The following is a 24,582-nucleotide window of genomic DNA, read 5'->3' as shown; positions in this document are numbered from 1 at the left end:
AAACTTAATTTGCCTCTCAACTGATAACCAATGAAGATTCTTATAAGCTAATGCAACACTTTCATATCTTTTTAGACCAAAAATTAATCTAACCACAGTATTCTGGAGCAACTGCAATTTATTGATCAATTTTGATGTTAAGTTCACATGTAAAGAATTACAGTAATCGAGATGAGGTAACACTAAGATCTATCTGCAATTACTTGTGGGAGAGAGCGCAGCTCCTAATATTTTTTTTAATATCTGTTCCTGATTCAGTCAGTAATTTGGGCAGTGACTGTCCTTGGCCATGAGCTCCCCCCAGAATGGGGTTATGACCCAGAGTCTGACCAATAGGTATCACTGTTTTTGTGACACCAGCGCTGACCCTTCATGTCATCTCTTCTTTGTCAGTGCTACCATTATCAGGGGACGGTCGTAAGTGAGCTAAGGAGCATAAACATGTCTCCCCCTCGAAGCATGCATCGACATTGTTTACAAATTTATTTAAAATTTGTTAAATCACCTATACATAGTTTCTAGGTGGTTTACAATTAAAATTAGCGGGTAGCTTTACAATGACCAATACATTTAAGAAAAGTAAATGTGACATACTGACTTACTTGTACAATAGGATAAGAGGAGAGAACTACAATATTGGATAGAAAAGGAACAATTCGAGTGAAAACAGAAGGTAGGGTAAAAAATAAATTCTCTGATCTGTAAAAAAAAAAAAAAAAAAAAAAGAGAACGTAATAAATTAGAATATCGTCCTGATAAGGACATTTAAATGTTATAAGCATCTTTAAATAAAATTGCCTTTAATTTTGATTTGAAACGAGTCATTGACTTTTATTTTCTTAAGGTAATAGGAGTGGAGTTCCACAGTGACGGGGTGGTTACCGAAAAGATGGATGTACGCATTGTATTAATATAATTTAAAGATGGTTTGGATAATAGATGTTGTGAGGTAGATCTCAGCGATCTTAATGGAGTATAGGGAATGAGATGCTTGTTTATAAATTCTGGACTGTTAGCACGAGTTTTGAAAGTCAGCAGAAGAATTTTTTTAGTGATCCTATGTCCAATTGGTAACCAGTGTGCTTTTATTAACAGTGAGGTCACACGATCGTATTTTTTTGGAGTTAGTTATATCTTAATAGCAATGTTCTGAATGATTTGTAATCTTCTCAGTTTTTTTTGGATAATGCCCTTATAAAGCGCATTACAATAATTGAGGCATGAAATTACCAGTGCATGTATTAGAATGTTAATGGAAGAAGAGTCCAAAATTTTTGATAGGGAGCAAATCAGCCGTAACCTGTAAAAACATTTACTTACCACTGTACACCGGAACAGTAAGTAACAATCCTGAGGTGGCGAACAAAAACTCCGCTTCTAAGTCCGAGGTAAATACCCTTACTGCAAAAGATTCGCTAGGAGACACCTTAACTCATAAGGAGCTTAGTAAACACCAAGAGTGGAGAGCTATGTATGTTAACGCACACAGCCTGGGGAATAAACTTCTAGAACTGGAAACAGAAATGGTTAATGCATACTTAGACGTGGTGGCTGTGTCCGAAACATGGTTCACGGACTCTCATGGGTGGGATATGACTATACCAGGATACAACTTGCTTCGCCAAGACAGAGAGGGTAAGTTAGGAGGAGGGGTAGCACTTTACATCAAAGAGAACATTAAGACAACCAGGATCACGGATGTCAAGTATACTGGGGAATCTATCTGGGTAAACCTGGCCAGAGGTGGAGAAAAATGCCTATACCTTGGTGTGGTATACAGACCTCCTAGACAATCGGAGGACAAAGACGCAGAATTAATCGAAGACATTGAGAATATCACCTTGCGGGGGGATGTTGTTCTATTAGGAGACTTCAATATGCCTGATGTAGACTGGAACACACTCTCAGCGACAACTTGTGATAGCAGGAGGATATTAGCGTCCATGAAGGGAGTACAGCTCAAACAAATGGTGCTAGAGCCTACTAGGGCCCAGGCCATCCTGGACCTGGTACTTACGAACGGGGAAAGCGTCTCGGAGGTCTCGGTGGGAGAAACGCTAGCCACCAGTGACCATAACATGGTATGGTTTAACCTTAGGAAAGGCTTCCCTAGATCTCAAACAAGAACAAAGGTACTCAATTTCCGGGGCACTGACTTCGCACGCATGGGAGATTTCGTTCATCAGACACTACAGGTTCAAGAAGTAACTGATAATGTGGAAGCTATGTGGTCAACCTTGAAGTCGACCCTTCATGAGGCAACTACCCGCTACATTAAATCGGTAAATAAACAACAAAGAAACAAGAGACCCAAATGGTTCACTGATGAGGTCTCGTACCGCGTCAAGGAGAAGAAAAGAGCATTTCTCTTATACAACCGCACCGGGGAGAAGGAAGCAAACATTGAATACAAGACAAAGTCTGCAGTGGTCAAAACAGCAGTCAGGGAGGCCAAATTTCGAATGGAAGAAACTCTAGCGAAGAACATTAAGAAAGGGGACAAATCCTTCTTCAGGTACATTAGTGACAGGAAGAAGAACACAAATGGGATAGTACGCCTTAGAACGCCAGACGGGAATTATGTGGAAACAGATTCCGATAAAGCCAAACTGCTGAATGATTACTTCTGCTCGGTCTTTACCTGTGAGGCACCAGGGCACGGGCCAAGGCTGGAAATGAAGCAAAGCATGGAAGATCCATTTCAGAATTTTGAGTTCACACCTGCTGATGTTTACAGTGAACTGTCAAGACTTAAGGTGAACAAAGCCATGGGACCGGACAATTTGCACCCAAGAGTGCTCAGAGAGCTAAGCGATGTTCTGGCGAAACCGTTAGCAGTACTCTTCAATCTCTCCCTAAGTACGGGGAGAGTCCCCCTGGACTGGAAAACAGCCAACGTCATTCCTCTGCACAAAAAAGGTTGCAGAGCAGAGGCTGCAAATTACAGACCAGTAAGTCTCACATCAGTAGTATGTAAACTCATGGAAACTTTACTTAAAGGTAAACTAGACACGATTTTGGATGAGGGGAACCTAAGGGATCCCTGTCAACATGGATTCACTAGGGGTAGGGATGCCAATCCAATCTAATCAGCTTCTTTGATTGGGTGACGGGAAAGTTAGACTCGGGAGAGTCTCTGGACATAGTGTACTTGGATTTCAGTAAAGCTTTTGACAGTGTCCCACACCGCAGACTATTGCACAAGATGAAGTCGATGGGGTTAGGTGAGAAACTAACTGCATGGGTCAACGATTGGCTGAGTGGAAGACTTCAGAGGGTGGTGGTCAACGGCACCCTCTCTGAGACATCGGAAGTGACTAGCGGAGTGCCGCAGGGCTCGGTCCTGGGACCATCCCTGTTCAACATATTCATAAGGGACTTGACCCGAGGGCTTCAGGGTAAAATAACACTGTTCGCCGACGACGCCAAACTGTGTAATATAGTAAGTGAAAGCAATCTCAAGGATAATATGACGCAGGATCTGATCACGTTGGAAAACTGGTCCTCGACATGGCAGCTGGGCTTCAACGCTAAGAAATGTAAGGTCATGCATCTCGGCTGCGGAAATCCATGCAAAACTTACACCTTAAATGGGGAAACACTAGCTAGGACTTCAGAAGAACGGGACTTGGGAGTAATCGTCAGTGCAGATATGAAGGCTGCCAAACAAGTGGAGCAGGCCTCATCCAAGGCAAGGCAAATGTTGGGATGTATCAATAGAGGCTTCATCAGCCGCAAACCTGAAGTCATAATGCCGCTTTACAGAACCATGGTGAGACCTCACCTGGAATACTGTGTGCAATTTTGGAGACCACACTACCAAAAAGATGTGCTTCGAGCTGAATCTGTCCAGCGAATGGCCACTAGAATGGTCTCCGGACTCAAGAGTCTCTCATACGAAGAAAGACTGGACAAACTACAGCTATACACTCTTGAGGAGCGTAGAGAAAGGGGAGACATGATTGAGACATTTAAGTACATCACAGGTCGTGTCGAGGCGGAAAGCGATATATTCTTCCCCAGGGGACCCTCGGTCACAAGGGGGCACCCGCTCAAACTCAGAGGAGGGAAATTTAATGGTGACACCAGGAAGTATTTCTTCACGGAAAGGGTTGTAGATCACTGGAACAAACTTCCAGTGCAGGTGGTCAAGGCCACCAGCGTGCTAGACTTTAAGAATAAATGGGACATCCACGTGGGATCCCTATGGGGGTCGAGCTAAGGATCTGGGTCATTAGCACTCAGACTTGATGGGGTGGGTCAGAAGAGTGGGCAGACTTGATGGGCTGTAGCCCTTTTCTGCCGTCATCTTTCTATGTTTCTATGTTTCTACTGATTTGTTCATGGTATGACAGGTTAGAATCAAGTGTAACACCTAGTAGTTTTATTGAAGAAACTATCTGAACCAGAATTGATTTAATCTGGATAGGACATGAGAGAGAGATACCTTTTATAGGCACGAAAAGCATGGTCTTAGATTTCTTTATATTCAGAGACAGCATATTTTCATTTAACCAGTTACTGATTTGTTCCATATTCATGTTAATTTCCTATATATATTTGGGGTTCTCTGGATCTAATGTATGCTGTAATTCAGGGGTGTCAAATGTTGGTCCTTGATGGCCGCAATCTAGTTGGGTTTTCAGGATTTCCCCAATGAATATGCATGAGATCTATTAGCATACAATGAAAGCACTGCATGCAAATAGATCTCATGCATATTCATTGGGGAAATCTTGAAAACCCGACTGGATTGTGGCCCTCGAAGACCGACATTTGACACCCCTGCTCTAATTGAATGTCGTTGGCATAAGCAAAAATGGAAAAGCCAAGGATTGTGCTAAAGTGAGCAGAGGTGCTAAGAAGATATTGAATAGCAGTGGAGAAAGAATAGTCCCTTATGGCAGTGGTCCCCAACCTTGTCCTGTAGGACCACCAGGCCAAACAGGTTTTCACGGTAGCCTTAATGAATATGCATGAAGCAGATTTGCATGCCTGTCACTTCCATTATATGCAAATCTCTCTCGTGCATATTCATTAGGGCTAGCCTGAAAATCCGATTGGCCTGGTGGTCCTCCAGGACAGGGTTGGGGACCACTGCCTTATGGTATACCAAACTTGTTTGGGAACTGTTTAGATGATGATTGATTAAAGACTACTGTGGAAGATTGATCTTCAAAGTACAAGGTATACCAGTCCAGAATTTGACCAGTTATGCCTATAGATTGAAGTCGTTGTAACAGAAGGTTATGATCAATAGTGTCAAATGCAGCAGATAGGTCTAATGATAACAGAATTACTGACTTGTGATGATTCAAGTGATATAAAATGATAAGATGTCAGACCTATAAGTGAGTATTCAGTTGAATGATTTTGCCTGAAACCTGTTTGATAGGGATGTAGTATGTTTGTTTGTTCAATAAACTCCGAAACTTGGTTAAAGGCTATTTTTTATGTGAGTTTTGCCAAGAATTTATTTAACAATTTATATACTGCATTCCAAACCTCCAGTCCCTAGCTCCATATATTCCTACTAGAAATTTGAGATCTGAGGACAAAAACCTTCTAGTAATTCCATCACTTAGTATCTAATATAATAAAATGATAGGCCGCGCATGCGCAATAAAAAAAATCGTGTTCCCTGATCCGTCGCGAAAACACGATTGCGCATGCGCGGGTTTTACATCACCACTTGCTCGCGGCGACTTTCAAATAATAAAAAAAAATTACACAGCTGCGGCGGCCTTCCTCACCGTGAATGGTACCGGCTCCTCTCTCGAACTGCACCAGGATCGAGAGAGGAGCTGCAGCGCCGGCGTTCAACTTTTTAAAAAAAAAACCCCAACTGGAGATCTCCGCTCTCACCCGGCTCCCACTATGCAACCCCCCCCCTATGGGAGGATGCGCCGCAGCAAAGTGCTGCACAGGTACTGGAGGGGGAGAGACATATCGCTTCTGCACCGGTACAAACATCCCTCCAGCGTTGGCACTCGCTGCACGTTAAACAGGCTGCTTCGGGCTTTCTCCTGCAGTTGAGTCCCTTTGCCGCGTCACTGATTACGTCATCAATGACGCGACAAAGAGACTCAACGGCAGAATAAAGCAGAAGCAGCCTGTTTAGCGTGCTGCGACTGCCAACGCTGGAGGGAGGTTTGATATTAAAGTCATTTTGCTGGGAGGGTCGCAGAGTCAGCGGGAGTTGGGCTGGGAGGGGAGAGAAGCGTCTGCCTCGGGTGCTTCAGGCAGCAGCAGCGTTTACAATTTGCTGCTGTTGCTGGCTTCAGGCCTTCCTCTCTGGCCGGTCCTGCCTACTTCCTGTTTTCATGAAGACAGGACCGGCCAGAGAGAAAGACCTGAAGCCAGCAACAGCAATGAATTGTGAATGCTGCTGCTAACCAATGAAGTAGTTAAATGAGGAAAGGGAGCAGAGGGGGAGAGAATGGCTTGGAGGGAAGGAGGAAGGTATGCCAGACCAAGGCAAAAGGAAGGAGGAGATGGAGAGAGGCCATATGGGACAGAGAGAGAGGGGGCAGACACTGGATGGAAAGAGAAGAGAGGGCAGTGAATGGAAGGGGCAACATAGAGGGTGAACAGTATTCTAGCACCCGTTAATGTAACGGGCTTAAAGACTAGTAATAAATACAAGACAAGATACGATCTTTGCAGTTATAGCACCCAGAATATGGAATTCCCTACCATCATTTATTAAAGAAGAAAAATCATTGAGTAAATTTAAAGGACTTCTAAAGTGCTGGTTGTACAAGGATGCTTTTGAGACCTAATTATCAGAGTCCCTATTGATCCCATTTGATGCTTAAACTCTTTAATCCTCTGTCTTAGGCTCTGAGAATTTGAAAAAAACCAAACAAAAAAAAGTTCTTAATTTTCTACTATACTTTTATAAATACTTTTAAAATTTCTTACCCTCCATTTGTATTTTCCTTGTATGTATCCTTTACTATACTTATTGTAGTTCTCCCTATTTCCCTTATGTATTAGTACATCAGGTCCGTTTGTGTTGGTTATAGTTAATAATTAAGACCCAGTTTTCAATTGTAAATCGCATTGAATTAATGATATTGCGATACATCAAAATTTTTATGAAACTTGAAACTCTCATAGCCTGGATGTTGACAGCATAGAATTTGCATCTCTGCAGTTATCTGAGGTCATCTCCAAAATCCTGTTGGCATCCAGGAAAATTTCTGCCAACAGTTGATATGCTTTTAAATGGAGGAAATTTGTCATCTAGTGTGAGGACAGGGTCCTAGATCCTCTGAGTATGGTCTGAAAATCATTTCTGTAAGAGCTCACCTCGGTGCCATCTGAGCATTTCACTGTGTAGGAAGTAAGCCCATATCTGTACAGTCTCTAATTCACTTTGAGAGGTTTGCTGTTGACAAAGTCCTCTATCAAACTTCCCAGTCTGTCATGGGACATCAATTTCATCTTCACCCATCCTTTTGAGCCACTTGACTCCTGTCATCAGAAGTACCTGATCTGGAATTAGAAAAGGTACAGAGAAGGGTGATGAAAATGATCAAAGGAATGGGACGACTTCCCTATGAAGAAAGGCTAAAGTGGCTAGGGCTATTCAGACTGGAGAAGAGATGGCTCAGGGGAGATATGATATAGGTCTATAAAATGCAGATGTGAGTCGCTTGTTTACTCTTTCCAAAAATACTAGGACTAGGGGGCATGTAATGAAGCTACTAAGTAGTATGCTTAAAACAAACTGGAGAAAATATTTCTTCACTCAACATGTAATTAAATTCAGAATTTGTTGCTGGAGAATGTGGTGAAAGCAATTAACTTAGGGTTTAAAAAAGGTTTGGATAACTTCCTAAAAGAGAAGTTCATAAGCCATTAGTAAGATTGATGTGGGGAAATCCACTGCTTATTTCTAGGTAAGTAACATAAGATATGTGTACTCTGGGATCTTGCCAGGTACTTGTGACCTGGGTTGGCCACTGTTGGAAATAGGAAACTGGGCTTGATGAACCTGCGGTCTGTCTCAGTATGGTAGCTCTTATGTTCTTGTCTTGTTTTTGATGGTGATCACTTTGACTCACAGTCAGTGAGCTTCAAGTCCTAGTAGTGGATCTACCATACATGAAGTTTCATCCTAACAGAGTAGTTTCTTCTTAAGGTGGCATCAAACTTCTATCTTAATCATTCCATTGTCCTTCCAACATTTTCCCCAAACCTCATACCCATCCTGGTGAAGGCACATTGCACACCTTGAACTACAAGTGAACCTTGGCCTTCTATTTGGAATGGACTAAAGCCTATTGACCTTTTACCCAGCTTTTTTGTTTCTTTTGACCCAAACAAGATGGGGATAGTCATCAGTAAACACACTTTATTCAGTTCACTAGCAGACGCATCTCTTTTGCTTATACCCGGGCTGGGCCGACTCTTGAGAGTTACATCATGGCTCAAAGTATGAGAGCCATAGCTGTGTTGGTTAGTGTTGCCCGATCCAGAGAAAAAAATTTAGATTCAATTCGATTCACCCTGTTAAATCGATTTTTCGATTCGATTCACTGTTAATGACACAGCTTTTTAAGTTTAAACAAAGTACAACAATAAATTTCACAACAATAATAAATTTCACAAAGTACTTAAAAAAAAATCACATTTTTCCATTAAAGCAGTTTTGGAGACATTTGCTTGAACAGTCTTTTTTCCCAGTCCATAAGCAAGCAATATGAAAAAGATTTCCTTAATTATCTACGCAAACATTTTTGCTATTTACTTTCATTGTACCTAGACTATTATTCAGTAGAAAAAATTTAGTGTGTTCAATCAAATCCTGTCTGGACATTGGACTTCTATGAGTGAATGTTCTGCTTGATTGAACACACTAAATTTTTTCTACTGAATAATAATTTAGGTATAATGAATAGCAAAAATGTTAAAGCCACACAGAAAAGCAGTAAAAGTCAATAGGTTCTCCGAGTGGGAACAACCTGATGTCTCAGCACTTGAGGAAAAGACCACGTAATAATGTTTATAAGATAAATCATATAAATGATTATACTGAAGCAGGGTGTCCTCAGCGTGAGAGGTAAGCGAGGGGAGAAAATTCTCCAGTGCTTTACACAATAAGGCACAGGTTAGTCACCCTCTGCCTGCAGTGCACACCATCATAGGACACCTCACGTGTGCTCAAATTAATCAATGTGATAAATTAAACAGTGATATACAATTGGTCAATCACACGAGTGCAAGATCAAACAGGTTGTTCCCACTCAGAGAACCTATTGACTTTTACTGCTTTTCGGTGTGAGTAGATAATTAAGCAAATTTCTGATAGCCTACAGAAATGATTCTCAGCTTCCATCCCCAGCCCCCAAGTCTCACCAGCCCCCCTGCCGATTCTCAGCTTCCAGCCCCCGACTCACCAGCCCCCCTGCCGATTCTCAGCTTCCATCCCCAGCCCCCAAGACTCACCAGCCCCCCTGCTGATTCTCAGCTTCCATCCCCAGCCCCCCTGCCGATTCCCAGCTTCCATCCCCAGCCCCCAAGACTCACCAGCCCCCCTGCCAATTCCCAGCTTCCATCCCCAGCCCCCCCAGACTCACCAACCCCCCTGCCGATTCCCAGCTTCCATCCCAGGCCCCCAGGATCACCAGCCCCCCTGCTGATTCCCAGCTTCCATCCCTAGCCCCCCAGACTTACCAGCCCCCCTGCTGATTCCTAGCTTCCAGCCCCCCAGACTCACCAGCCCCCTGCCGATTCACAGCTTCCATCCCCAGCCCCCCCTGCCGATTCTCAGCCCCCATGCCGATTCCCAGCCCCCCTCTGCCGATTCTCAGCCCCCTCTGCCGATTCTCAGCCCTCCCGCCGATTCTCAGCCCCACTGCCAGTTCAGTTACTTACTCAACTGGATGTGGAATCGCAGGGAAGAAAGGAGAAATGTGGAGACAGAGCCAGCAAAAAATACACTTTGCTTCCGAGGTTCGCTGCACAAGGTCTGCTCTCTCTCCCCCCTCGACGCTCCCACATCCTTTGTTTCTTCTCATGTAACTTCCGGTTTCGCAAAACCGGAAGTTGCATTAGATGGGAATTAGTACGGCGACCGGCAGTGAAAAAAGAATGAACTTGAATCGGGACTGAATCGGTGAGTCCCGGTTTTTTACAAAAATGAACCGATTCGAATCGATTCACCTGATTTGAATCGGTGAACCGATTTGAATCGTGAATCGGGCAGCACTAGTGTTGGTAGCTCACTTGAAATTAGCCTTCATTGAGAAGAATTGCAGAACTGCAACATGGTCTTCAGTCTACACATTCATCTCTCATTACTATTAGCAGCATATTCCGCAGTCTTACAGAGTTTGTTTGGGTCTAGAATCTAACTCTAATCTCCTAGGCTCTATTTTTCTTCTGATCTAGGCTGAACTTTCCCAACAAGTCTTGTATATATACTGTATATGTTCATGTTGATTAATTTTCTGGTTGTCCTTTGGTGGTGGTGCTTTTCGGTGTGCCCAGTAGCTAGGGATTCCCACAAGTGTGAAACAGTCTTGCTTGTCCCCAGGTAAGGAATAGCTGCTCATCTGTATCAAGTATTCTTTGAGGACAGCAGGACTAGTATTCTAACATACCTTCCCACCGTCTCTAAGAGTTGTATTCTTTTTGATTTGATATTGTATTGTGAGTCCTGTGAATTCTCGCTGAGCAGGAAGGCACTTGTGCATGTGCAGTGTGACACTGCCAGAAGCTTCTGAAAGTAATAGAAAGTTGGATAGCTTCCACATCCTATCCCATGTGTGAATACTAGTCTTGCTCTCCTTGGAGAACATCTGCTATAGATGAGTAGCTATGCGTGATTCTTCTGTCATTTCTTTACAAAATAACAATAATAATAATAATAAAATCAGAGCTATTCCTCAGATTTGGAAAAAGAAACCTGCTGTATAATCACATCTAATCTGCAGTTTCACTTTTGTCCAGGCCCAACTGCTGCCAGTGAAGAAAGTGAATCCTGTAGAAGAAAAGAGGAAAATGGTTGAGGTATAATACCCATGGTCTGATTTTGTTCAGCCAGAAATGTGAAGAAAAAATGTCATTACAAAAATAAACCTACAATCCTTTCCTCATTTCTTTCCACTGAAACCCTTTAACATTTTTTTTTCCTTTTCCTGGGCACATCTGCCATTGGAGTACTAATCTTCCTTGTGGGAACAGATAGAAACATGAGAGCACAAGGATTTGAACCATTTCTTTATTTTTCAGGATGGCAGTAAAAAGAAGAAACTAGAAATATCTGAGAAGGAAAAACGGCAAGAACAGGTAGACAAAATTCCATTCCACTTTCTTGATCTCTTCTGTGTGGCATATTGTGATTCATGATAAATTTTTTAGAATAGGTGTTTTGGGCTAAACCAGTGTCATGCTCCCAACCAATGCAGGGAGTGTTTTATGATGAGACTGATGTTTTATTGAGTTGACATTCAGAGGGCTGTATAATATTGGGCGGAGATTTTAATATAACCTTGGAGCCTCGTTTGGATAATATGTAGTACCTCCTCTTTAACATAAGCTGGATCTGCCAGACATAGGTTAAAGGCCTTTATGGCAAAATGGGATCTAGATACCAGAGATTTTATGTTTTATTCTAGGGTACTCTTGCATATATCACTGGTTGATGAGTAAGCAAGACTATCATAAAGTACAAGATGTTCTGATAGAACTGCAGGTGTGGCATGAGCTTGCATCTATGGTTCTCTCCTTGTAAGCTTTTACTCCTCCTTGACAGCCCCACAGATGGCAATTTGATGATACTCTCCTCTTAGATTCAAAGATGTAGCACAGGTAGAAAAAATTTAGAAAATTTCATTACAGAAAATAATTTCCCAGAGGGAGATCTTTAATATATTGGGAAATTTTAAAAGCAGAAATGAGAGGTCACATAATCTCCTTGGGGACACTGATTATGTAAAGATAAGCTGGCTGTCCTGAGGTGGTGCCTTAAAGAACCTAGAATGGAAGAAATACTTTAAATGCTATGGTACAAAAACTGCAGCAAGAGTGGTTTGAGCTGGTGGGTAAGCTGCTTGTCCAAAACTCATAAAATGGGCATATGGGATACTACAGGGCAACCTTTAGACGATCGGAACACTATAGCTAATGTGTTTTTACAGTTTTATCAAGTTCTATATGAGCCTGAAAAGAAGAAATAGTTAACTATATTTCAAGCGCAGTAGGTGTGTCATTCTGGACAGTAGGGTATTCTCTCCATGCTCATGAGCTGTGCAGAAGGAATCCACTCCAGGTTTTCAATTCTTCCTCCTTCTCCAGAAGACTCAGCTGCCCACTTCAGTTTTTCCTTTTGCACGTGAGCCAAAGGATGTCTTTTTAATCTGCTCTGTATGTTTCTTTATTATTTTCGGTGGGGTTTTTTTTGCAAGTTTTGCTGATTTCAGTGAAACAGAACTCCACAGTGCTGGGGTAAACTCTTCCTGCATGGAGAAGAAGCAGACTTGGGTCTGCATCCAGAAGATTAATCTCTTGGGGACCTGTTTGGCCAGCCTGCAGACAACTTTGTGGAGCTCGGAGTCCATATCCCTATTCCAGTTCAGTAGGGATGGTATGCTGAACTATAGGGTTATCCATCTGTGCTCGCAAGCATACTGCAGAAGATGTCAAATCACAGCTTTTCAACTCCTCTACCTTTTCTATGTCCTTTGCTGCCTCCTTCAGTTTGTCATTCTGCAGGTGAGCATGAAGGTGTCTCTGTGATTTGATCTGTTCATTTCTTTGTTTTATGGGGATCACGAACAGATCGGAGAAGGTTATCATGCCGCTGTACCAGGCCATGGTGCACCCTCACTTGGATTACTGCGTCCAGCACTGGTCGCTGTACATGAAGAAGGACACGGTACTACTCGAAAGGGTCCAGAGAAGAGCGACTAAGATGGTTAAGGGGCTGGAGGAGCTGCCGTACAGTGAAAGATTAGAGAAACTGGGCCTCTTCTCCCTCAAACAGAGGAGATTGAGAGGGGACATGATTGAAACATTCAAGGTACTGAAGGGGATAGACTTAGTAGATAAGGACAGGTTGTTCGCCCTCTCCAAGGTAGGGAGAACGAGAGGGCACTCTCTAAATGTTGAAAGGGGATAGATTCCGTACAAATGTAAGGAAGTTCTTCTTCACCCAGAGAGTGGTAGAAAGCTGGAACGTTCTTCCAGAGGCTGTTATAGGGAAAACACCCTCTAAGGATTCAAGACAAAGTTAGACAAGTTCCTGCTGAACAAGAATGTGCGCTGGTAGGGCTAGTCTCAGTTAGGGTGCTGCTCTTTGAACAGAGGACCGCTGCGTGAGCAGACTGTTGGGCATGATGGACCACTGGTCTGACCCAGCAGCGGCAATTCTTATGTTCTTATGGTGGTTTTTTTTCATTTTTTTGGCTTTGCAGATTTTTTTTTTGCATGGCTTCAAGGGACTGCTTTGCCTGCTTGGAGAGGAGCAGACATTTAAGTCTGCCTGGCAGGTGTATCCTTCAGGGACCTGTACAGCCAGCCTGCTGAAGATTTGTGGAGCTCAGGGTTCTGGGCCTCAGCACTTGCTCACTTCCTTAACTTAGGAGCTTGAATGCAGGCTGTTAGGCACCAATAGTAGCCCTTCAGGGTGCTCAGACTGCAGCTTTGCCTCCTCCTTTTTTTCTGTAGGGCATGGGGGGAGGGCTGGTAGAGGTTCTGACTACGGTCTGACTGGCAGCTGGAAGATCTCAGTGTGGAAGCTGACCAGTGGCTTGAGGCAGAGAACCCCTCCAGATCCAGCTACACTTTAAAGGAACTGAAGCAGGATGCAGCACCATTTTGCCAGCATGTGGTCTGTGAGTACAAACTGTGACAGCCTATGGGGAAAATCAGGGGATGGTGGGTTCTTGAAAACTGTGTTTTGACTGTTTCTGCAGTTAGGTCTTTGGTCTTCCTCTTCTAAAATCCTATTTTTGAAACCGTTTTTTTGGTGCCAAAATGCTGCTGTGGCATCCATCTTGGATTTCCCAATTTTATTTTATTTATTTTTTCTTCTGAATTCTCCAGCTTCTTCAAAACACCTTGTTTTACCTCAAAACTGATAAGGATGGAGTCCTCAAACCCTAATATCCCTATACCATGCCTATTTTGTGCTGGGTGGGTGGCTAAAGAGTGCCCTTGCACCAGCTGCGGCTTGGCACAGGATAGAGGGGAAGGAGCTTTCGGCTTAACCCCTTCACAGTCCTAGGGCTGGAGAAAGGCAGATGGACCCATTGGACAGTGGCCCTGCGTACTATAAGGCATAGATGCTTTGCAGTCCAAGAAAAGACATTTGCTCCACCCTAAGCGGCAAGGAGAGTTGCCCACTCAGGTGTTTATCCTGGAGTTCATTAATTTCCTTTGGCAGGCTTATGCTCAAGGTAGAACTTCGCCTGTTAGGTCCACTGGCAAGCAGACCAGTACACAGGCCTCTCTGAATGCTACTACTTTCCTGAGAGCAGAGGCTATTCTTATCTCTGATGGTCCCTCAGACAAGTACTCGGAGGACGAGAAATCAGAATCAATCCCTTTATTGTCCCAAAGTGAGGTTTCCTTGGTGGGAGAAGCAGCCTCTCATATGGAGCCCTCTGGTGAAGGAGGAGGAATCAAAATCTTGGAGTGGATTCCTTCTGCACAGCTCGTGAGCATAGAGAGATTACCTGTCTATCCAGAATGACACACTTATCTACTAGAAAATATATTAGCAAAATAAGAACCTAATCTCTTTTTGGTAATGTTTGTTACAGAGCAGAACAGAACAGTAATGCTGGTGATTTTTCCCCATTCCCTCCTTCTGGTTATGTGTTTCATTAAAGTCCTACTTGATTGCTTTTGTACAAACTGAGGGGGCAGGAGCAGCTGCTTAGGGAGGAGGCAGAGTTCAAAAGATGTTAACAGTAGTGCTGCCCGATTCAGGAAAAAAAATTTTGATTCGATTCAGTCTATTTGAATCGATTTTTCAATTCGATTTGATTTTCCTGCCCATTTGGGTGTTTTTATAAAACATCCTGGTAGGTTTATTTTATAGCCTCTTCACCCCCTTTGCCTTCTTTTAACCACACTGGCACAGTGGTGTAAACAAAATAAACAAACAAAAAAGACTTTTCCTCTCTCTGTTAAATCCTAGCTCACATTTGCGGTCTAACACCAGCTCTGGCAGGATACACATTTCAAATCTGACATATTGTAATCACAAAACAGAAAATAAAATTATTTTTTCTATCTTTTGTTGTCTGGTCAATATTCAAATCTTGTTGGTCCCAGGCTTTGGTTGTCTTCTGATAACTTGCTTGCCAGGGTCTCCTTCTTTTCTTCTTTCTCCGTGCTAACCATCAATCTTCTATCTCTGTCCTCCCCTTCCATTTCCTTTCCCTCCCCTGGAGGTCTGGCATCTTTCCTTTTTTTCGTCTCCATCCACAGATCCACCTTTTCTCAACTACCCTTTCATCCAGCATCTCTCCCTCCTTCCCTACCACCCAAGGGTCCACCATATCTCCCTTTCAGTTCCCAACTACCCTCCTATCCAGTATCTATACCCCCTCCCTAAATCCCATTATCCACATCTCTCTCCCACTCCTCTGTTTTTAGACACATTATTTCTTCCCCCTAAAGTCCAGCATATGCACATCTCTTTGAACCCCCCTCTTCCCTCCCTCCCTCCCTTCGTGTACTTCTACAACAGGGCCCCCCCTCCTGAAGGTCTGTCTCCCCCTGAAGGGCACCCCACCCCTGAAGGCTTGTCCCCCCTGAAGACCTGCACCCTACCCCTGAAGGCCTACACCCCACCCCTGAAGGCCTGCACCCCCCCTGAAGGCCTGTCCCCCCCTTGAAGGCCTGCACCCTCATGAAGGCCTGTCCCTCCCCCGAAGGACTGCACCTCTCCCGGAAGGCCTGTCCTCCCCCGAAGAACTGTACCTCACCCCCGAAGGCCTGCTCCCCCCTTGAAGGCCTGCTCCCCCCTTGAAGGCCTGCTCCCCCCCCCCCCCGGAAGGCCTGTCCCCCCTGAAGGTCTCTCTCCCCCTGAAGGCCTGCACCCCCCCTTGAAGGCCTACACCCTCCCTAAAAGCCTGTCCCTCCGTTGAAGGCCAGCACCCCCCCCCCCCCCCCCCCGAAGAACTGCCCCCTCCCCGGAAGGCCTGTCTGTTCCCCTCTGGCCTCCCGCGCCTTCCTTTACCTGATTGCAGCAGAGAGCAGCCTGCAGAAAGGATCACGGGTACTTTAGCAATCCTTGCAGGTTGCCATAGGCCTCCGGAGCTGTCGTCTCTCTGCCATGATCCTGCCTCTGATGTCAGAGGAGGGGCGGGACTGCAGCAGAAGGATGACAGCTCCTGAGGCCTGTGGCAGCCTGCAAGGATCGCTAAAGTACCTGCGATCCTTTCTGCAGGCTGCTCTCTGCTGCAATCAGGTAAAGGGAGCCGCGGGAGGCCAGGGGGGAAACCGGACACTGCAGCACTTCCCGACTGTCCCTCCCCCTCGCTCTCTAAAGCAGGAACGGCAGCGCCAGCCAGCAAGAGGCAGCACTGCCGATCCTGCTTTAGGGGGCGAGGGGGGAAGGTCAGAGTGAATCGGGAAACCTTTTTTTTTTTTTTTTTGCGGGGGGGGGGGGGGGTTTGAATCGATTCAAATTGATTGATTCGAAATGAATCATTGAATTGAATTGTGAATCGGGCAGCACTAGTTGACACCATTCTGCAAGCAATTTGCAGGTTCAGATGCATAACCCTAGTGTTCAGGACCAGTAGATACATCTACAAGAAAGAAGGTTATCGAGATAAGAACCTAATCTTTCTTTGTTGTAGTGCCATAGAAATGATAGTAGTAGTAAAACCAGTAATATAAGGCACATAGGGTGGTTAAGGGGGTGTAATATCAAACTCTACAACTGAATTTTAAAAAGAAAAAAACCTCTGTGCTCATTCTTATATTTTTAGTTTTCTTTAGGAGTAGTATAGGGAATATATTTTTCCTGTGACTATATTTGAGGTTTGCTACTTGTTTGTTCATTAGTGGAGAGCAGCCTAAAAATGTACATTTGTTTTTGTCTACAGGAATTTGTGGGGAAGGGCAGGATGTCATTTTTCATTACAGAAGCAATGTTGATAGAATGCGTACTCTTTCCCGATGGTTCTAAATTTGCACACTGTTTGCACATATGTGATGGTTCACTCATGCATGAGCTATTGGGAAAGAATGTATACACTTCCCAAATAGTGTGCCCTTTGTCGGAAGAGGGCACACTATGAACAATTCAGAACAAAAACCATGGCTTTTCAAAAGTAATTCTGCCACCTTTTACCCTTACATCCCTCCAAAATAACAACACTTGGCCATGTAGCAGCATATCGGAGGCTTTTGAATTTGAGAGCAGTTGCAGTTATCAGTTTTTCAGTACGTCGGAACCAAAGAACCATGTTATAGCTAAGTGCTATTTTCAATTATTAAGTCTTATTAAATTTATTTGAAGTTTGCTATTTTTTGACAAATTAAAATTGAGTAAGTTAAAAAGTGTGGAGGATATCAGCGATGATTGGATGGTGAGGTGGTTAGGTTTTTTTTACCCCGCTTATTATCCCTCTGTGTCTCTGAGCTTATCCTACCATATGTAAAGCTTCTTCATAAAACAAGTGTTGTTATTTTAGAGGGATATGTTACTTTTGAAAGCGTCATTCACACTTACACTCCTTACTGTTTATACATTTTGTTATGTTCTATGTTCCCCTTGATTTTTTTTACCTTTTACCCATAGGCAGAATCTGTAACAACTAGTCTGGTATGAAAGCTCTACATAAAAAATATATATCTAATTTTAAAAAATTTGTTTCAGATGAATTTGATAAAAGCTGAACAGATGAAGAGGCTGGAGAAAGAGAAGGTAAAAGGCGCTGTGAGTTATTTCTGTTATCAGCTAAACTTTCTTGGAGCAGGCTGTTCTTTTGTTCAGGGACTTTTGCTGAGTTATACCAATATGTCCTACCACAATTAACCTTTTTCTTTTGGCCTGTATGAAAGACTTAGGCGCAAAGTTCTCTCTAAGGACTGAGTTCATGTGAGCAAAAATGTTTTTTTTTTGTGAGGAAATGGCTGAGTTAATGTGAGCAAAGGTTTTTTGTTACATTACACCAGAGAAAGAGAAAGCAATGTGTGTCCACTTATGATATGCAAAATAAAAGGTGGCAGATGTAAATTGCTAAAAACTGACATTCCAACCACGACATATCAATAAATGCAAATTAAATGAAAAATGGAAAATGATACCATTTTATAGGATTAAATATATATTTCAATTAGCTTTCAGAAGCCAAAACCTCCTTATTCAGGTTAGGGCAGTATACCTCTATTGTGGTATGGTATCCAGTCCTGACCTGACCTGAGGAAGGAGGTTTTGGTCTCTAAAGTTAGTCAAAAAGGTATTAAAATTAATCCAATAAGATAGCACCTTATTTCCATTTTCTCTTATTAACATGGCTACCATACTACTTTATCTTAAAGTAAAAATAAAATTCTTTTTTCTACATTTCTTGTCTGGCTGTTTACTTTTTTCAGATGTGTTGGTGGTTTTTACTTTCCTCATCTAGCCAGGATTTTCTTCTCATTTGTCAGGTTTTTTTCTTCCTTTTCCTTTCAGCTTTCTTCAATTTTCTGCCTCTGTCCAGATTTAATTTTTTCTTACTATCCAGTCCTAAGAGCATAAGCCGTGCCTCTGCTGGGTCAGACCTGAGGTCCATCATGCCCAGCAGTCCGCTCACGCGGCGGCCCATCAGGTCCAGGACCTGTATACTAGCCCTCTATCTATACCCTTCTATCCCCTTTTCCTTCAGAAAATTGTCCAATCCCTTCTTGAACTCCAATACCTTACCCTGTCCTATCACTCCCTCTGGAAGCGCGTTCCAGGTGTCCACCACCCGTTGGGTGAAGAAAAACTTCCTAGCATTGGTTCTGAATCTGTCCCCTTTTAATTTTTTGGAATGCCCTCTTGTTCTTGTAGTTGTCAAAAGTTTGAAGAATCTGTCCCTCTCCACTTTCTCTATGCCCTTCGTGATCTTATAAGTCTCTGTCATATCCCCTCTAAGTCTTCGCTTCTCCAGCGAAAAAAGCCCAGTCTCTCTAATCTTTCAGCGTATGAAAGGTTTTCCATACCTTTTATCAAACGCGTTGCTCTCTTCTGAACCCTCTCGAGTATCGCCATATCCTTCTTTAGGTAAGGCAACCAATATTGGACGCAGTACTCCAGATGCGGACGCACCATCGCCTGAAACAATGGCAGGATAACTTCTTTCGTTCTGCTTGTAATACCCTTCTTGATTATTCCTAGCATTCTATTTGCTTTCTTAGCAGCCACTGCGCATTGTGCCGATGGCTTCATTGTCATGTCCACTATTACCCCCAAGTCCCTTTCTTGGGAACTCTCACTCAATAACAGCCCTCCCATTGTGTAGCTGTATCTCGGGTTTCTGTATCCTACGTGTAAGACTTTGCATTTCTCTACATTGAACTTCATCTGCCATCTTGTCACCCACTCCCCTAGTTTGTTTAGGTCCCTTTGTAAATCTTCGCAGTCCTCTTTAGTCCTAGCCCCATTGAATAGCTTGGTGTCATCTGCAAATTTTATTACTTCGCTCTTTGTCCCCGTTTCTAGATCATTTATAAATACATTGAATAGCAGCGGTCCAAGCACCGACCCCTGCGGTACACCACTCGTGACCTTCCTCCAGTCCGAGTAGTGGCCGTTCACTCCTACCCTCTGCTTTCTGCCCGCCAACCAATTCCTGATCCATTTGTGTACGTCTCCTTCCACCCCATGGTTCTTTAGTTTCCGAAGTAGGCGTCCTCAATTTCTCTTTTATATTGTGTGTACCTACATCTTGACACCTCTTTTACGCACCCTGTCTCTCCTATTTCACATCCTCTTATTCTCTAACAACAGCACTTACATACTTGCAAATTACTATTTCCCATCCCTCACTCCCACCCTCCCTGGATGTGTGTGCAAAGAAAACTTAATCTAATGAATTACTAATCATTAATTTGTTTAACAAAGGACTCTAATGGACTCCAAATTTCTTTAAAGTTTTTACTTTTCCCAGATTGTTCTGCTAACATTCTTTCATAATGATAGTATAAATAAAGAGGGGCATAATCGAAAGGAACGTCTAAGTCCATTTTTGTCTACGTCGCAAGTCGTCCAAAGTAAAAAAACAGCTTAGGACATATTTTCAAAAAATACGTCCAAATTTTTTTCGTTTCGAAAATCGTTTAAGTATACTTCCTGTCAATCTGATCATCCAAGTCGCTAAATCATCCATCTTTACACCACATTTTCGTCCAACTTTTCGTCCAAGTCAAAAACGCCTAGAACAAGCCCTGTTGGACGTGGGAGGGGTCTGCAAAGTGATGGACTGAACACCCAGACATGGCACCTAAATAGTGGTGTACCTTACAGGGCACTGATATGAACTTCACAAAAAGGGTGCCATGTCTTCATCTCATGCTCCCTTATATGTCTTGGTGAGCCCCCCAAACCACCTCCAGAATCCCCTAGACCCACTTATCTACCACCCCAATAGCCCTAATGGCTGCAGGAGCCACTTATATGCTAGTACAAAAGGGTTTTGGGGGTGTATAGGGCAGTGCACATGTTTCAGTATCAATGCAGTGATTACAGGGGCTTATGGGCATGGGTCCTCCTCTCCATGGGTCCCTAACCCACCCCCAAGATGGCTTAAGATGCCTCTGTGCAGCACAACTAGGCTTTCCTATGCCAGGCTGCCAGGTGATGATGTTCTGGAGGCACAATTTTCAAGTTGTGATTAATATTTTTATGGGGTGAGGGAGGGTCAATGATCACTGGGGTAGTGTGTGGGGGTCTGTATTATGTGTTTGCAGTGCTTATCTGGTGACTTTAGGTGGGTTTTTGTGACTTAGATCATTTTTTAAATGGTCTAAGTCACAACATTCAAGTTCCTTCGATCCTGTGCTGTATAACTTTCGGTTATACATGCAGTATGGCTAAGTCTAAGCCCATAGTACAATATTATTCCTCATTAACGGAAAGACCTAAATTTGCCTTTACAAGAGCTCGGAACTTGGGTGAAAAACTCAGATACAGGAGAGGAGTTAAATCCAGTCAGAGATTGCCCGCTCATCAACCATGCGGGCATTGCAGTACTTGCTGTCATGTGTGGCGTCAACCTTTTATTACCACTCCAGTGCCGCAGTGGAAGAGATTTGAACTTATCACGGGTACCAATTGTGACTCTCAGAGGGTGGTGTACTGTGTGAACTGCCCCTGCAGATTATTGTATATTGGTCAAACCCAGTAGAAAAATTAAAACACATATTATAGAACATCTTAGCAATATCCGCAGGGGCAGAGTATCCGCCCCCCTGGTAGATCATTGGGTGGAGGAGGATCACTCATTGCAAGATCTTAAGTACACAGTGTTAGTTCACATCACCCAATATGAAGGTGATATTTGTAAACTCTATTACAAAAAGAACAACGGTTTATTTATAATTGGAACACGCTATCCCCTAATGGTTTAAATTCTGAGATCGAGTGGTTGAATATATAAGTAAATGGTGGATATCCTCGGGTCTTTCGTCATTTCCATTCCTATCTTTAGAGAGGTTCAGTTTGGTGGGTGTGTGAGTGTGTATATATATTTCCGGGAGCTTAGGTTTATTCAGTCAGTTCCTGTTCCGGTGCCGTTCCCGGTTCAGTTTGCCTGTGCAGGTATGTTTAGCAGAACTGTAATGATATATGAATAGTAAGATTAAAAGTATGAACCAGATTGATTCAGATATGTAGTTAAGTATATATAGGTTTTAAACAAAAAATTTTTTTAATTGTAGTTTGTGTTTTCAACCTAGACCCCTCCTGACGAAGAATACGAAACCCGGGTCGGGGGGCCAGGCATTGAATCAATATGTACAAGGCACTTTAATTGCACTTTTTGCACATCAAAAATTGTTTACACAAATTGCACTAGTTGCACAATATTCCAATTAACGCTGATTTTTGACTTTATATCACCTCTGCCTCTTATCATTTAATGGCAGGAGTATTAAGAAGATTTGGCTTAACATCTAGCCTTAAGAATTTTTCCAGCGTTATTGGATACTGAATCAGTGTATTTTTGGAGTTATTAAGTTATTTGTTTTTAACATATAATTTTGTAAGTTGAGATAGAACTGTGATATAATAAAGATTATTAAGTCTAAGCTGGCCCACGTCCCGCCCAACTCCCGCCCTCAACACTCCTCTTGAAATGCCACGTTTAGCTATGGTCGTTCGGCGGCACTATGAAGGCCTAGGTCATTTAGAAATACATCCAAAACCCATTTTTATTATCGGCACTTGGACATATTTTGACAATGTTTGTCCAAGTGCTGACTTAGGCCAGCTTTTGGACATTTGTCTCTTTCGATTATGAGCCCCATAGTGTTTCCAACCAAAAGGTAAAATTTAAATGGTCCCAATTTTTCCAATTTCTAATGATCAATTGAATGGCCACCCTAGTCATTATATGAAGTCTACTTTTATGTTTATCAATTGGACTATTAGATGTTAACAATGTCCCAAATAGAATTACATCATATGACAACGAAATATTCACTCCTAGAACAAAATTAATTTTTCCCCAAATTGACTTCCAGAAGTTAAGTATCAACGGACAATAAAATACAAGGTGGGCCAATGTCCCAGTTTCAAGATGACATCTATTAGATTTTGTACTATTCAATTTATGCAATCGAACTGGAGTCCAAAATCTTCTATATAACAGAAAAACCAAAGTTTGCCTCATAGATGCTGAAGCTGTACAACTCATCCATCGGGTCCAAATCCGTGACTACTGAATAGCAGAAATATTCTGCTGTGTTTCTATGCTCCAAATATCTCTTAAGCTTGTTTTTGGTGTTTTCGAAAGATATTCACATATTAATTTATACCATTTGGCAGCCTGATGACCCTGAAAATCCACCTGGAAACATATGCCTGGCAGACTGTGTTGACTTACCAAAGTATGCCATTCAGGGAACCCTTTCAGAATGGCTTGTTTTAATTGCATCCACTTAAAACCTTGAGTTTTTGAAATATTAAACGATTGTTGTAATTGAATTAAAGAGGCCAAATTTTCTTCTGTAATAACATCATTTAAGGTTCGAATGCCTGCTTTTAGCCAATGTTTTCAAAGAATCTTTGAATTGTCTATCATGATCTTGGAGCTTAACCATAGGGACTCACACTTTGGTTTCTGTATCGGGATTGGAGTTAAATGATCAATAAATTTTAACGTAGTCCAGGTTGAATGAAAAATAATATTGTCCTTATAAATTCTAGGAAGCCTGATACTCAAGATATGTTTTAAATGAAGTGGAAAAATCACTTTTTGTTCTACCTGTTGCTCTCATTCAAACAATTTAATGCGCTGATTTTATTGATCCTCAGAAACACCACATTGGACTCCTATAATTCATTGTCCTAGGCTTTAAGTGCTATTTCCTCACTGGATCATTTTTAGTTCATGATAATATTTTAGTGTTTAAATAAATAGTTTAGCATTAAATATTAAGGTATCAAGGTATAACTTATCTCAAATGTGGTCTTCCTTAATCGGATAACTTTGCCAACATGTTTCACTACCAAATTTCTCCAAAGCCATTCATCCCTTAAGTAAGCTCTGCGCTATTCCACTTGACCACAGGTGGTGTTTCTGAGGATCAATAAAATCAGCGCATTAAATTATTTGAATGAGAGCAACAGCTGGAACATAAAAGTGATTGTTCTACTAATAGAGCATACTGATTGGGCTCACATTTAAATCGAATCGTTAAGAAATAGTGCTTTATCTGAATTTAAATGAAGTGGAGCCATAAGATGACTTTCAAGAACCAGCCAATCCAGTAGATTCTCCATGAGTTCAGGAAGGATCCAATACATACCCTGCCGCAAGATAAAAAGCTTGATGATACCTATAAAAATTTGGAAAATTTACCCCTCCCATCAATTTTTTTGTAACGATACTAAGGCTATTCTAGGATTTTTACCAAGCCAAAGAAATTTTGAAAGAATCCCATTTAGATTTTTGTAAAAAGAAGAATTGAAAATAAATTGGTAAAATACTCATTTGATAACAAACTACAGGCAAAAAAATCATCATTTTGATAGTTTGGACTCTCCCCCACCAGGAAAGATGTAGTGGATTCCATTACTCACACATTTCTTTGACCTTTGACAGTAAGGATCTTTCATTTACCAACATGGTATCTTCCAGAGTTTTTGTATCATTACACCTAAATATTTTATACCCTCTTCCTTCCAAAGAAATGGAAATGGATCAAATATTTGGGAGTATAACTCTTAGAATTATAAACCTTTTATATATTGAGGGCTCAATATTCAAACTCTGGAAGATAAGAGGAAGGGTATGGTAGAGCTGAGTATTTCCACAAGTTATTTTAGAACTGAGGGGTCATTATTGGAATGGTAATGCAAGAGAGCTTTTCTTCAAGTTTATTTAAAATTTGATTTGATCGCTTATCAGACTTCTA

General features: G+C 42.4%; 1 protein-coding gene across 9 annotated transcripts in view; it reads left to right on the top strand.

The window, feature by feature from the left end:
* Positions 1–24,582, top strand: part of NEK1 (NIMA related kinase 1) — a 312,305-nt gene that overhangs the window by 91,157 nt on the left and 196,566 nt on the right. For 8 of the 9 annotated variants that reach the window (XM_033942264.1, XM_033942234.1, XM_033942215.1 and 5 more), the window contains exons 11-13: positions 10,963–11,022; positions 11,245–11,301; positions 17,855–17,902. In XM_033942264.1, coding sequence (XP_033798155.1) covers positions 10,963–11,022; positions 11,245–11,301; positions 17,855–17,902 — 165 coding nt within the window. The remainder of the gene's footprint in view (positions 1–10,962; positions 11,023–11,244; positions 11,302–17,854; positions 17,903–24,582) is intronic. The other variant, XM_033942224.1, reaches the window with a different exon arrangement.

The sequence above is a fragment of the Geotrypetes seraphini genome, chromosome 1, assembly GCF_902459505.1.
Source record: "Geotrypetes seraphini chromosome 1, aGeoSer1.1, whole genome shotgun sequence".
Classification (NCBI taxonomy): domain Eukaryota; kingdom Metazoa; phylum Chordata; class Amphibia; order Gymnophiona; family Dermophiidae; genus Geotrypetes; species Geotrypetes seraphini.
This window is presented reverse-complemented; position numbering and strand designations above follow the sequence as displayed.